The sequence below is a fragment of the Molothrus aeneus genome, chromosome 5 (genome assembly GCF_037042795.1).
Source record: "Molothrus aeneus isolate 106 chromosome 5, BPBGC_Maene_1.0, whole genome shotgun sequence".
In the NCBI taxonomy this organism is placed as follows: Eukaryota; Metazoa; Chordata; class Aves; order Passeriformes; family Icteridae; genus Molothrus; species Molothrus aeneus.
In genome coordinates this window covers 6,169,026-6,181,506 of record NC_089650.1, presented here as the reverse complement: position 1 = coordinate 6,181,506, position 12,481 = coordinate 6,169,026, and the positions used below count along the sequence as shown (strand labels likewise).

General features: G+C 47.0%; 1 protein-coding gene across 2 annotated transcripts in view; it reads right to left on the bottom strand.

Moving 5' to 3' along the window:
* Positions 1-1,985: 1,985 nt before the first annotated feature.
* NINJ2 (ninjurin 2) overlaps positions 1,986-12,481 on the bottom strand; it is a 43,636-nt gene continuing 33,140 nt past the window's right edge. Inside the window, exons 2-4 of one of the 2 annotated variants that reach the window (XM_066550065.1) lie at positions 5,377-5,608; positions 3,893-4,077; positions 1,986-3,027 (exon numbers count right to left, since the gene is read on the bottom strand). In XM_066550065.1, coding sequence (XP_066406162.1) covers positions 3,914-4,077; positions 5,377-5,608 — 396 coding nt within the window. In that variant the 3' untranslated portion in view covers positions 1,986-3,027; positions 3,893-3,913. Of the gene's footprint in view, positions 3,028-3,892; positions 4,078-5,376; positions 5,696-12,481 lie in introns of both variants that reach the window. The other variant, XM_066550066.1, reaches the window with a different exon arrangement.

Below are 12,481 nucleotides of genomic sequence, written 5' to 3'. Positions count from 1 at the left end.
GCTGCGGAGATGATGGACAATGCTGCAGAGACCTTCTCCAGGGTAGGATGTGACCAGGCTGGGGAGTCTGAGCCACCAAGTGTGAGGTGGCTCTGCCTACAAATGTGACTGTGTACTCAGGACTGGAGTGTGGTGCTCAGGCTTGCTTTGCAGGTCACCAAGGGAGTGAAGAAGGGCTGGCTTTTAATCTGAGCAAAGTGTATTGTGTGAAAATTGTTACTTGTTTCATCATTGTCCTAATGTTTGCCCGGCATGAGCATCTCTCCTCATTGCCTACAAATGTCTGAAGTTGATTGTTTTTTAGATACAGATGCCTTGTGTTGAAAGTCTGACTTGTACCTGCCTTAAAAGTGGCTCTGTGCCTTCAAGATGACTCCTGGGCCACCTCTCTGTTGGAGCTGGGGGATATTCAGATTCTCCCTTGTGTTTTATAAATACATTGTCTTCCTACAAGAGCTCTCTTCTGTCTGTGTGTTCACTTGCACCTGCATCACTGTGCAGCAGGAATTAGAATCCAGGTGTGCTCCTGTTTTCATTAGCTGAAAGCACAGGCAGTACCAGAGAGATCACTCTCAGCAAGAGCTGTGCAGCAAGGGGTGGGTGGGAGATGCAGTGGGCAAGGCTAGCCCTGCTTCAGTCACCTCTGGATCTGTGGAAAATGGGATGGCAACAAAACAGTTTTCCTCCTGTCTACACGGGTTTGTCACGTGGAACAAGGTGGAAACAGTGGACAAATACACATTCCAGCAGAGCATGAGTGTGATGTGATGAGAGAACATGGAAAACGTGGCTCTCCTGGCCAGCAGAGGACAGTTCCTGGAGAAGACCACAGGTGGGAGCCTAGACCTTTGCAAAGGAGAAGTCAGCTCTTTCACAGCAGCTGCTTACTTGAATTCAATTTTGGCCCATCTTCGCTTCAACTGTGTCTTCTTTGAGTCTCAAAAGCCTGGCAGCAATGGGAGTCCCACACAAAGAGGGGGAAAGGCAGCCAAGGTTGCTAATGAGTATGATTTCACTATAACAAGAAATTATTAATATTAAAGGAGATGGAGGGAAAGTATTCCAGTGTGCTGCCAGCCTATTGCTTGCCTGGGATGAGTGGCAGGGAGCCCTCTCTGCTTATGTGCTCTCACGTGCTGCCATACCCGATCCAGTAGCTCTCTGAAGCAATGATGAAGTTAAGATCTGCTAATGAAATTTCCCTCACTGCTTCTTTCCCAGCTGAATCTTTTCTATTTTCCTCTCTCTTCACATTCAGTCATCAATGCTAATTGCTTTGCCTCCTGCTCCATGAAGCAGTGAGTCCTGGGGTTTGGGGTCTGCATGCAGGATATGTAATTTTTTACCTTTCCACCAACTCAGCCAGCCAGCAGTGGCTGACAGCCCTTGGCTTGTGGTTTTGCTGTGCCTACAACTCATTCTGCTACCTCTAGAATGAAGCATTTTTCTGAAGGAGGGAGGATAACAGGCTTCCCAGAAACATTCACCCCTCTCTGCTGCTAGTCAAAGCAAAGACTGAGCAAACCAAGTTGAGCAGCAAACTCAGAGTCACCCCTGACATGTCATCCCCAAGGAAAAGTGGAGGACAAGTCTCTGCCTGCTTCGCCTAACAGATCTCAGACTGTGCTCAGCTTTACCACTTCAGGTTCTGGTAAATACATAACTAGTATTTTCCATCCTACCCTTATTGTGCAACTTTCCTTCAGCTCAAAAAAGTCACTGTCGGTTTCAGGTGCTGAGCTGCTGCTGGCCTTACCCACCAGTTCGTGGGCAAGATCATTCACACCCTCTCAGAAAAAGCACCACATGTGACTGACACAAATTTGGTTTTGTAAAGACAAATCCAGAATACAAATGAAAACTGAGAGTCAGACACTCCCAGTAGCTCCTGAAGACTGATGTGAGGATGCTTTCATGGCATTTCTCTCTCAGGGGTGGCAAGGATATACAAAATGAGAAGTCCATATTAAACTCTGATTCTGCAGTACAATGGAAAAATCATTTAATAATCAAAAGAGCATGTAATTATTTAAATAGGCTTACATAAGGCTATTAAAATACCATTTTTTAGCATGACTATAGAGTTAAAAAATTTAAGATTGAAAATTTTTACTCTTTCATAAAAGTCTTGAAACTCATTAATTCAAAGGATTTTTTTCTTATGGAAACAAATGGTTCTAATACAAGAGAATTACCAGAGCTGTCATTATAAACCAAATACATTTTAAAACATTTATATTAGTGATAAGAATAAATCATAATGGTGATTTTTAAAATAAAGTAATAAGCTATTCAACTGTAATTTTTCATTGCAGCAATAAGCCTAGGCTGTGGCCTTATGTATAATGTTTCTTCATTTTCTATTAAGTATTGTCAGGCTATTCTGACATCATTCCTGATAGGTCACTGATGATGACATCAGACCACAGTAATTATTTTCTGTCCTTGTTAATATCCCAGTGCTGGAAATATCTGATTGTTTTCTTAACTGTGTAACATTTAATTTTAAACAACTAGGAAAACATTTGAACTGGTTCTAGCTATCTTCACTCACACACACACCATTCTATCCTCCTAGGAAAACATTTTTTTTAGTTTGAGAAATCCATTCCAACAGTTGGGAGGTAAACTATTACATAGAATTGCTTTAAGGGCACCAACTTATGTTTGAGACAAAAAGGAGCTGGACTTATTTATTTAGCCTACAAAGTAAATCATTCAGTCTTCTCTACCAAATGAGCCAATATTGAATATGTGAAGCAGGCAGCTAAAATAAGAAAAGAGATTTACAGAACTGCACTTTCAAAATGTATACCTGCTGCTGTTGCTGCAGTTTTCTCTTGCAAAGTTTGTCCTAGCTTGGAAAGGCAATGTTCCTACCCCTCAGAACTGCAAAAGCATTACAGCAAGGGGCCGGTATGCTATGATACACACAGAGTTTTGAAGTTTAACCCAGTTTCCTGGATTCATCCATGGACTCCTGCTGAGGTCAGTGGAAACGTGGAGGAGAGCTGCACTGCTCAGATCCTGCAGGGGAGACAAGAAACTCCGGTAAGGTCACCTCGGACTCCTCTGTGTGCGTGGCAGAGAGGAGCAGTCACAGCCACTGCTCAACACCACAACTGCCCCTGCTCATGTGGGGTGCTGCTCTTCAGCACTTGCCCCTCTCTGCATCCCAAACCAGCAGTGTTTCTGTGGAGGCTTTTGGCCTTTGCCTCAGTCCTCACCATAGCATGTGTCTGTTGAGCTTTCTTGTTGGCTGTTGCCCTGGTATGTGGCATTTAACCTGTGTTTACATCTTGCAGGTCGTGTAAACAAGAAATATTAATTTTGCTTATTGAGCTAAAGTGCTTTTGATTTAAGAACATGTCATCCTCTCGCTGATGTGACATGGAAACCCAACCATTTGGATGAGCTCTTATTTACAGGGCTTCCTTGAAAATGAGCATGAGGTGCTTAAAACAGTCACTGCCAAACTACAGTGGCTGTTGTAGCGAGCTCTTCCTCCTGTGCCTTGCCCAGCGTGTTCCTTCTGCTCAGATGGTGCTGCTGTCTTGGGATTCCTCCCAGAACGCTCCTAGTTTTCTTCCCCAGCATTAGCTCCCATCCACAGCTGCTATTTGTATCTAGCATGAGCTCTGCAGCCTTCCAAAACCCCCTTGCTGCTGCTGATAAATCCCAGCAACTGCTTGGATTAGAGACCAAGTGAGGAGAGCTCCTCCTCCTCTGAGAGAATTTGTTCAATGGCTGCAGGTTTTTGTGGGACAGCAACATGCCTCTGGAAAGGCTCTGTTAATTTGTGCAGCTTTGCCTTCGCCACCTTGAAGTGATGTTTTCTGAGACTGAGAGCCCTCACAGGGGCTGGCAGTGATGGGAACTCACCCTTTCTTACCTGAGTCCATTGCCCCATGAATTAATAAGGGCCAAAATTCCTGCTAGGGTAGAGGCCAGTCTTCTGCACCCCAAAGGCTGTGATGAAGATGTTGAGGATGACTGTGATGAAGATGAGAGCTGTGGCAGCGTTGTTGAGTATGTTCAGGCGGGGTTGCTTTGCAATATCATTCAGGTTCAAACGAGCTGTGCAATACAGTGCAAAAAGAGAAAGGGGTTTGCAGGTTGACTCCAAGTACCCCAGCTCATGCAAGCCTCCCCTGCCTGGTAAATGTTCATGGTGCCTCTGAGAGCTGAGGCCACAAAGCACAGGGAGTAGTCACAGGAATGCTACAGGAGCCACAGCTTGCTCTAGGAATACAGGCTGGAGGAGAGAAAAAAATAATCTTGTTTTGACTTTTTGGCAAAATTCTTTGTTTTGCCATGGAGATGCCATGGCCCTGCAATGGGTCAACCCTAAATAGGGAGGTTACTGCTGCACACTAGTCAGACACATGCCATGGTCCCCCCAACACTGCCTGGCCATGGGACATGGTGAGGGCAGGCTGGGGGACAAGGGCAACAATGCTCTGCTTGTACTAGGAGGCCAGTTCCTCCCTAAAACCCAGATTTCACCTCTGTGGTGACACAGCTTTCAGCCCTGGGCACATGAATGGGCTCAGTCCTGGCTGATGGACATTGATGCCCTCAGACACAGCAATGCCCTGGTTACCAGGGCTGTCTGGCCAATAAGCCATGCAAACAGCAGCCATGTTGTGGTCCCTTGTCCCCTTTTTCCTCCCAGCTGGCTCCAGCCATCACAGCTGGCTCCAGGAAAAATCTGAGGTGTGTGAGACAGGGGAAGGAACATGGCACAGATTTTCCAAAGCGTCCAATCCTCTGTCCCCCATAAAAACCCATGTAGGATATTCAGGAAAATACAGTATTTTGCAGGTTTTTAATACTGGGAATCTGTTGGAGACTGAAACACAGCAACTCCTGTATCAGATGGATGGATCACTGAGCAAGCACTGGCAAAACAGTGCTGGTGTTAATGTACTGTACTGTCTGTAGGCCACTAGGAAAACTGTGGGATTGCTTAAATGTGAGGTAAATATGGGAATACCTCTGCCAAAATTGTTCTGTTAAGTCCCAGACAAAGTAAGATATAAAATACAGCTAAAATGTAGTGTCTGCAGGAGCTGCATGAAGGAGCACATAGCAGTAGGGGCAGCAAGAGGCCCATCTTGGCCAAATCCCCACTCTTTCCCTGGAACAGGGGGTCAGCAGTGGCAAAGTGAAGGAAGATTTGTGCTCAGAGATGTGCAAACAAGAAACAACCCACCCACCATTCTGAGTAACACTGGCTGCCCTACCACCCACATCCAGCCCTGGATGGAGCCAGAGGGGAATACTTTGGGGGAAGAAGCTTCTCCCTTCCACCCCCACACCAGCCCATCCACAGGGCACCCCGCCCCTACACACTCGCCCCGGTGGGCACCTTACCAGTGATGATCAGGAGAATCCCAATCAGCACCTGGAAGAAGAGGGAGATGCTGATGAGCACGATGAGGGTGGCGTAGTACTGGAAGGACGTGCCCTGCTCCAGCACAGCTTTGAGCTGGGTGACATTGGCCATGAAGAGTGCCACGTCCAGCATGCTCTCCGCCACGCTCTTCTTGGTGGCGTAGTGGTTGATGTTCATGGGCCCGTTGACCCGGAGGTGAGGATTCATGCCCTGGGGAGACAGGAGGAATCACTAAACCAACAGACACACCTGTGCCCAGTGGGATGCTGTCTTCTCCCTGGGGTTTATCTAGAAAGCCTGGGAAAGAGTCAAAGTTGCATGTTTTAAAAGTGTTGAGAGTAGGTAGCTTCCCCTCACAGTTGCCTCGTGGTATTGTGAGCGAACTGCTCACTTTGAAAATTTTAGAAGGTTTATTAAACCTTAACAAAAATACAACAAAGGACTACAAAGCCCCTTGTGCTTACCACATGGCCAATTCATCTTCAAGATGGATGCTCAGTCTTTTATACCCCTGGGGGTTGCACCAGCCAGCCCTGGCCCCTCCCAAAGTCTGTCAGTCAGCTCTTCTTTGCCATTGATCAGTGGAAACTGCTTTCTTGTAACTGGATTGGAGGTCAGGTGTTGCCATGCCTCACACCCTAAGCACCAAGCTTTTCCATTCCCAACTGCCCCATGTGCACACCTTCTTTCTACCTGGCAGGCAATCTGATGGCAACAATACAGGTGGGAAAAGGGAACCATGGGAAGAACAGAGGACATCTAAACTACAATAACATAACTATACATCACTAAAGCTTTTCTTAATATTCACACAATAGTTATCTTTTAATTGTGAGAGCCAATCATCTCATTGTTGATCTATAACAGTATTAATAGGCACAAGATACTTGCTGTGATCAAGAACTCAGCAAGCTAAAAAAAAAAAAAAGGGTTTATTTGTGGAGAACAAGCTTGTCCAGAGTTACAATAATGTAGATTATCCAAAAGCCAGGGATTTTGCAAGGAATATTAAATTCTCTTCCTTCAGGACATAGACCAGACTCAAACTTACAATGGATTAGAGACAGATCTTCTCTCTGGGTTGGGTGTTGTGTTTACCAATGATCAAGGTTGAAGATCATTGGTAAACAATGGCTAGAGTGGCTTTCTTTGATTTGGGAAAGTGTGAACAAAGCCAGTGATCCTGGGAGAGCAGTGTATGTGGGGTGTGTGTGATGCTGAAATTGGGGTGAATTTTGGAAGGGGGTTGTGGCCCTGGTCTAGTGGTCACCCTGATGTGACAAAGACATGTATGAACACATGATTGGAAAGGCCATGTCTGTTTTGAACTATTGGTGAACTGTGATCCCTAACAAGGGGGGATCTTGGGGTAGGAAAGGGCTTTTGGTTTGGTTGGGGTTTTTTTAAGATGATAGCTCAAAGGATTTAGTTCTTACAGTTTCTGACAGTGACATTCCTGTGGTTACTTGGCTCCATTGCAAAGCCTATATTTCTTGCTCTGGAAGGTGGAAGGTGAAAGATACTGGAAGGAAGTAAAAGTAGAAGTCTAAAGAACTGGTAAAAACTCTAAGGCTGTGTGTAGGTGTTTGAGACTTAAAATATTACAGTGTGGTGTCGGGGCAGAATAGAGGCATCTTGAGGAAAGGAGGCCAGCAAAAGGTCATGTTCTATGAATGCTTTTTAAAAACCTGTCTTGAGGGACCTCTTCCCCTTAGATAGCTTAAAAACATGTGATCCTGTTGGAACAGAGGAACTAATACCAAATTGTGCAGGGTTGGTGATTTGATCCCTCTCATGTGCTGTTTTTCCTTATTCCTGAAGAATCAGCCCCCCTCCTTGCAGCATCACAAGGCTGCGCATTGATAGTTTATCTCTGTGTAATGATGAGTTAAGGGTTTGAGAACAAGGGAGCTGTACAAACAGGGCAGAGCTGCTGGTAAATGAGTGACTGGTACCAGGAGGCTGAGACATCTGTTTCTGGCTGCTTACGTGGAGGAAAATAAAGCAAGTCAGGAGCTTTTGTTGAATTAAAACACATCCTTCTTTTGAGCTGCCTCTATGTTCCTTTACCTGGAGTGTGAAATTGGGCAGAGTGGCAACATCCTGAGTTCTGTGTCCCAGATGATCAGGCAATAAAAATACACAGCTTTGACATGGGCTTTTCTCACAGGGATGGGTGTGAGGGCACGTTCCCATCTGGGACATGAAAACACAGGCAGGTGCTTCTCTCCTATGTGAAGCAACTGGAACTGGAAAACCTTCACAATGGAAAAGGTGTGACTCCAGATTCAAAGTTCTGTCAGTCCAGGCAGATCCAGAAGGATCTGCAAAAGGATAATGGATGATAGAAGTTGGACACTAAACTTGAATCTGGGTAGCTGAAGGTTTGTGATAGGCAGCCCCCAAACACCCACCTGGCTACAGCCTCCTCTCAGGCAGTTGCAGAGAGCTCTAAGGTCCCTCCTGAGCCTCCTCTTCTCCAGGCTGAACAGCCCCAGCTCCCTCAGCCACTCCTCATCAGATTTGTGCTCTAGTCCCATCACCAGTTTCATGGCCCTTCTCTAGACACACTCCAGCACATGGCACATGACTCCTTATGATGCAGGGAAAAGTTACAGAGATCCAGGTTCTTGATGGATTTGGCCCTCAGTGTTCCATCTAGTCCAGCAGCTAAGAATGGAAGCCTGATGTCTCAGATAAGGAGAGGCTTAGACAGACCAGGAGTGTTCAGAGCCCTGGCATTTGGGTTAATGCTGGAGGAGGGATTTGCTTGGGATGCTGGTGCCATAACTGTCACCTGTGAACCACTGTTTGTAGGGTGTGAATGCATGGCTGGGACACTTCTTTTGAGCTTCCAGAATGCACACAAAGCTTTCCAAACCCCATTTCTGCTTTTGCTTTCTTTAAAGTTCAGTCCTCTAAACTCCTGCAGCTCAGGAGCTGATTCACAAGCAACTTGGGTTCCCCTGTAGGAGGCTTGCCCAGACAGCTGTGGGAGGTTATGTGGAATCACTGAGGAGATTCAATGATTCCCTTCTGGCAAACAGAGCCCTAAGTGGAGTCACAGGACATACCTGAAGCTCACCCAAGTGATTTATGCCACCAGGTTAGAGCTGGTGACTTTCTAGTCACTTTGAAAGGATTCCCCTTAGGCAAGTGGGAATCCTTTTCTTCTCTGTAATGTATCAAAGAGTTGGATGTGGCAGTCACACACCAAGCCCACCTTGAAAGCATGGCTGCAGAGCCAGCACATCTGCTGGAAACAGCACTTTTGTCCCCAGAGGGGGCTCTAGCACTATTGCCCACTTACTAAGAGTAGGGGAATTAGGACCTGAACAATTCCATCCCAATCATACAACAGTGCTGGATGAACTGGTGTTGGATCTGCTTTCCTGTGTCACATTTCTGGGTGTTTTATCTTTCCCTATGAGGCAGCCTCTCTCCCTGCAAGGACCCTGCTGGCTTCAGTCTGACCCCAGGAAAATCCCCTTTCCTTTTTCTCTTGTGTAAACAGATCCCCTCAGGGGCTGAGTGAGGCACCCATCTATGTTTTCTAAGTCAAAGGCTTAATTCTTACCCAAAAGTGTGCACACACACACACACACACAGATATTCAACTCCCACTTCTATTTTTATTTTTAATTTTTGTGGAAGGATTAATATCACTGCGAAAAAAAAATGGATTTTTTTTTTCTTTTTCAGCTTTTCTTCTGATTTTGCTATAGGGAGCTCTCAGGTCTCCAGGCCTGTGAAGTCAGACTCTACCAGAAGGTATGCTGAGCTTCACAGCTCACTGAAACTACCTGAAAAATTGCCACTAAAATTAATTTTCAAGAGAAATTCTTTGGGGTTTTCATGCTTTTATTTTTTATAAGAAATAGCTACTCTCTTCTGTAAACTTTTGGAAGAGTTTCATCTAAATATTTCTTTCAAAGCTAGCAGATTTTGGGTCAAGGGGAGCAAAAACCTTTTTGAAAATTTCTACAAAATCTACAGTTTACTTGTCACATTTTTTCAGATTAGGGGGAAAAAGAATTAGAGAGCAGATCTTATTGCAAATCTCTAGTTTTTCTGGGGTTTGTGACCCTATCCCCAGGAGAGAACAGCCTGAAAAGGCAGTGGAACAGCATGAGGCTCCCAAGCATAAGAATGATAATCTTTATGGAAGCACTCTGTCAGAGGGTGATATCTGAGTAGGAACTGTATTATTGGCCATTCCTTCCAAGGGAAATGCTGGAGAATGCCAAAGAAAACAGACACAAATGGAGAGGGTTGAGCACAGAGACAGCCACCACGGGGATCCCAGCCATGAACAGCCAGCCACACACAGCATCAGGCACCAGGGAAAACCCAGGCAATGTCTCCCCAGCAGCTTTAGAAATACTTTGTGAGCAGTGGCTGATGGAGGTGAAAGCACTCTGACAGTCACCATCACCTTGCAGAGCAGGAGAGGAGCACAGTCCCCTTTCTGCGGGAAGAAAGCAGAGGGATTAAAGCCTGGTCCTCAATCAGTGCTGCTGCTTCTAAGGGCACAGTTATTAGCTACTCTCCTTCACTCCCTGCAGCTCCTGACCACTTCACCTGGGGTGAAGGGAGCAAATTTTAACATTTTTAGCCCACATGCCCAGGCACGGAGAGCAGCAGCACTGGGAAGAGCAAGGATTACCACATGCCTGCTCCCCTGATGGGTTGGGATTCCCTTGCAGAGTTTTGTGTGGCAGCTCATGGCTCTGTGCACAGCCACATGTGCAAGAGAAGAGACACCCAAGGTAACTATATTGTGAACTTGGTGAGGCAGAGGCTGTTTTTCTCCAGTTTGGCACAACAGCAAGTATCCTGGCTGCTTTCCACGAACAGGAGTAATAGTAAACCTCATCATGGATACTGCAGGCAGAAGGAAAATTGAGTGTTCAGGGCCAGTCCCCCCTCCTCAGCCTCTGTGGAGGCTCTTGGCCAGTCCAGTTGTGCTTAGGGATTTTTTTATTTTAATATAGCCATCTGTTCTGCTCACCAGGGGTCCTGTTTGGAGCCAAGTGTTGTGTTGCCTTCAGTTCATATTGTGTAAATCCCAGAAAATAAATCAGAGGTGCTTTCCTAGTATGCCTCCCCATGTATCAGACTGGTCCTGATGAAGATCTGTCTCTGAGGTGTCCTTACACTTCTGTGACAGGTTACTGCTGAGTTTAAGAGAGAACCCATTGACACTATGAGAGTTCTCCAGCCAAAAAGTGACTTCCAGGAGCTGGGAGCCAGTTCCCCTTCAGAAGTGAAAGCCGAGGCAGGTGGCAGGCACAGATTCCGTGGACTTGACAACATTGCTCATGTTCTGTGGTCTACCAGACTTTCCATTTGCTTTGTCTGCCTCCTGTGTTTCACCTCATACCTGCAAGGGAACCTGCTGAGACCTCTTGGGCAGAGATGCCACACAGTGTGGTGTAGGAGTGTGTTTTTTGTTGACAGAGTGACAGAACTATTTTTTGTTTCTTTAAAAAGAAAAGAAGCTTAGAAGTTGTTTTTTTGTTGTTGTTGTTTTGTTTTGTTTTGTTTGTTTGTTTTATTTTTATTTTATTCTATAAGCTTAAAGGACTTTAAACTTAAGGCTAGCTAATTGGACAGAAGCTAAAAAGTTTCACTTGAGCAATTAACTAGAAAGGGATGTGAACAAAGAAACTAACTGGTTTTGTAAGGTGTTTTACTAAGAGCAAGAACGTCTAGCACCTAGCTCGGTTTTTCTGTTTGTTATTTTGCTATCCTGCTAATTTTTATGCCTCCAAGAGTAGCTAAGATATCGTAAGTGTGTTGCAAGCCTCCAAGAGCTTATTAGACCTAACTCAAAAAAATTACTATAACGATGCAGCATCGAGGCCCCTCATCCTTGAGCCAAGGGGTGCCAAAGGTGTCACTGCCAGCAGAGCCTGTCCAACTTCCCCAGCTGAAAGGGCGACTACAGCGCTCCCTGTTCTCACCACAGCTCCTGGAGTGAGGCAGGCAGGGCAGGAGGCTGGCAGGGAAACCCAGCCCCACAGGGTGGGAGTGGAGGGGAAGCCGGGCAGTGCCTGCAGGCAGTGGGGTGAGTCTGGGCAGCACAGCCCTGGAGGGCCAGGAGCTCTGTGCCCCTGCCCTGGGCTGGCACCTCTCTGTGTGCCCCTGCCCTGGGCTAGCTCTGCTCTCTCTGTGCCCCTGCCCTGGGCTGGCACCGCTCTCTGTGTGCCCCTGCCCTGGGCTGGCAGCACTCTCTCTGTGCCCCTGCCCTGGGCTGGCACCGCTCTCAGCTCTCTCTGTGCCCCTGCCCTGGGCTGGCACCGCTCTCTGTGCCCCTGCCCTGGGCTGGCACCGCTCTCAGCTCTCTCTGTGCCCCTGCCCTGGGCTGGCACCGCTCTCTGTGCCCCTGCCCTGGGCTGGCACCGCTCTCAGCTCTCTCTGTGCCCCTGCCCTGGGCTGGCACCGCTCTCAGCTCTCTCTGTGCCCCTTCCCTGGGCTGGCACTGCTCTCAGCTCTCTCTGTGCCCCTGCCCTGGGCTGGCACTGCTCTCTCTGTGCCCCTGCCCTGGGCTGGCACTGCTCTCAGCTCTCTCTGTGCCCGGCTGTGGCACTGCAGCCTGCAGAGCCCTGCTTGCCACATGGGGTGTTCATGCTCTGCTCATCGTCTCTGCCTTTCTGTGCCCTTTCTCAGCTCTCATTCATCCTGCAGACCCTCTCTGCCCGTCTGCACTTTCTGTTCAGCTCCTCCTCCTTTATTCTCTGCTTTTCCATTCCTTTCTCGCCCTGTGCCTTGTCTGTCTTTCACGTTTTTTCCTGCTATTGAGCCCTTCAGCTTCATTCACCTCCTTCCTGGGTTGTTCTCCCCACTCCTCTCCCTCTTTGGCACTGTGTGCTGCTGTCTGGCAAGTTTCTTGAATCTGTTCACTCTGATGCCACTCAAGGCTTCCTATGCCACAGGGCAACATAAATTATGTATCACTCAGAGAGCTGCCTTACCAAATCTATATTAAACTCCCTTGTTAAGTATATTTATGAAACTGAATTGAAGGGATCCAGGAATCGACTGGCAGGCTGCAGGGCTGAGCTGGAATACAAGATAATT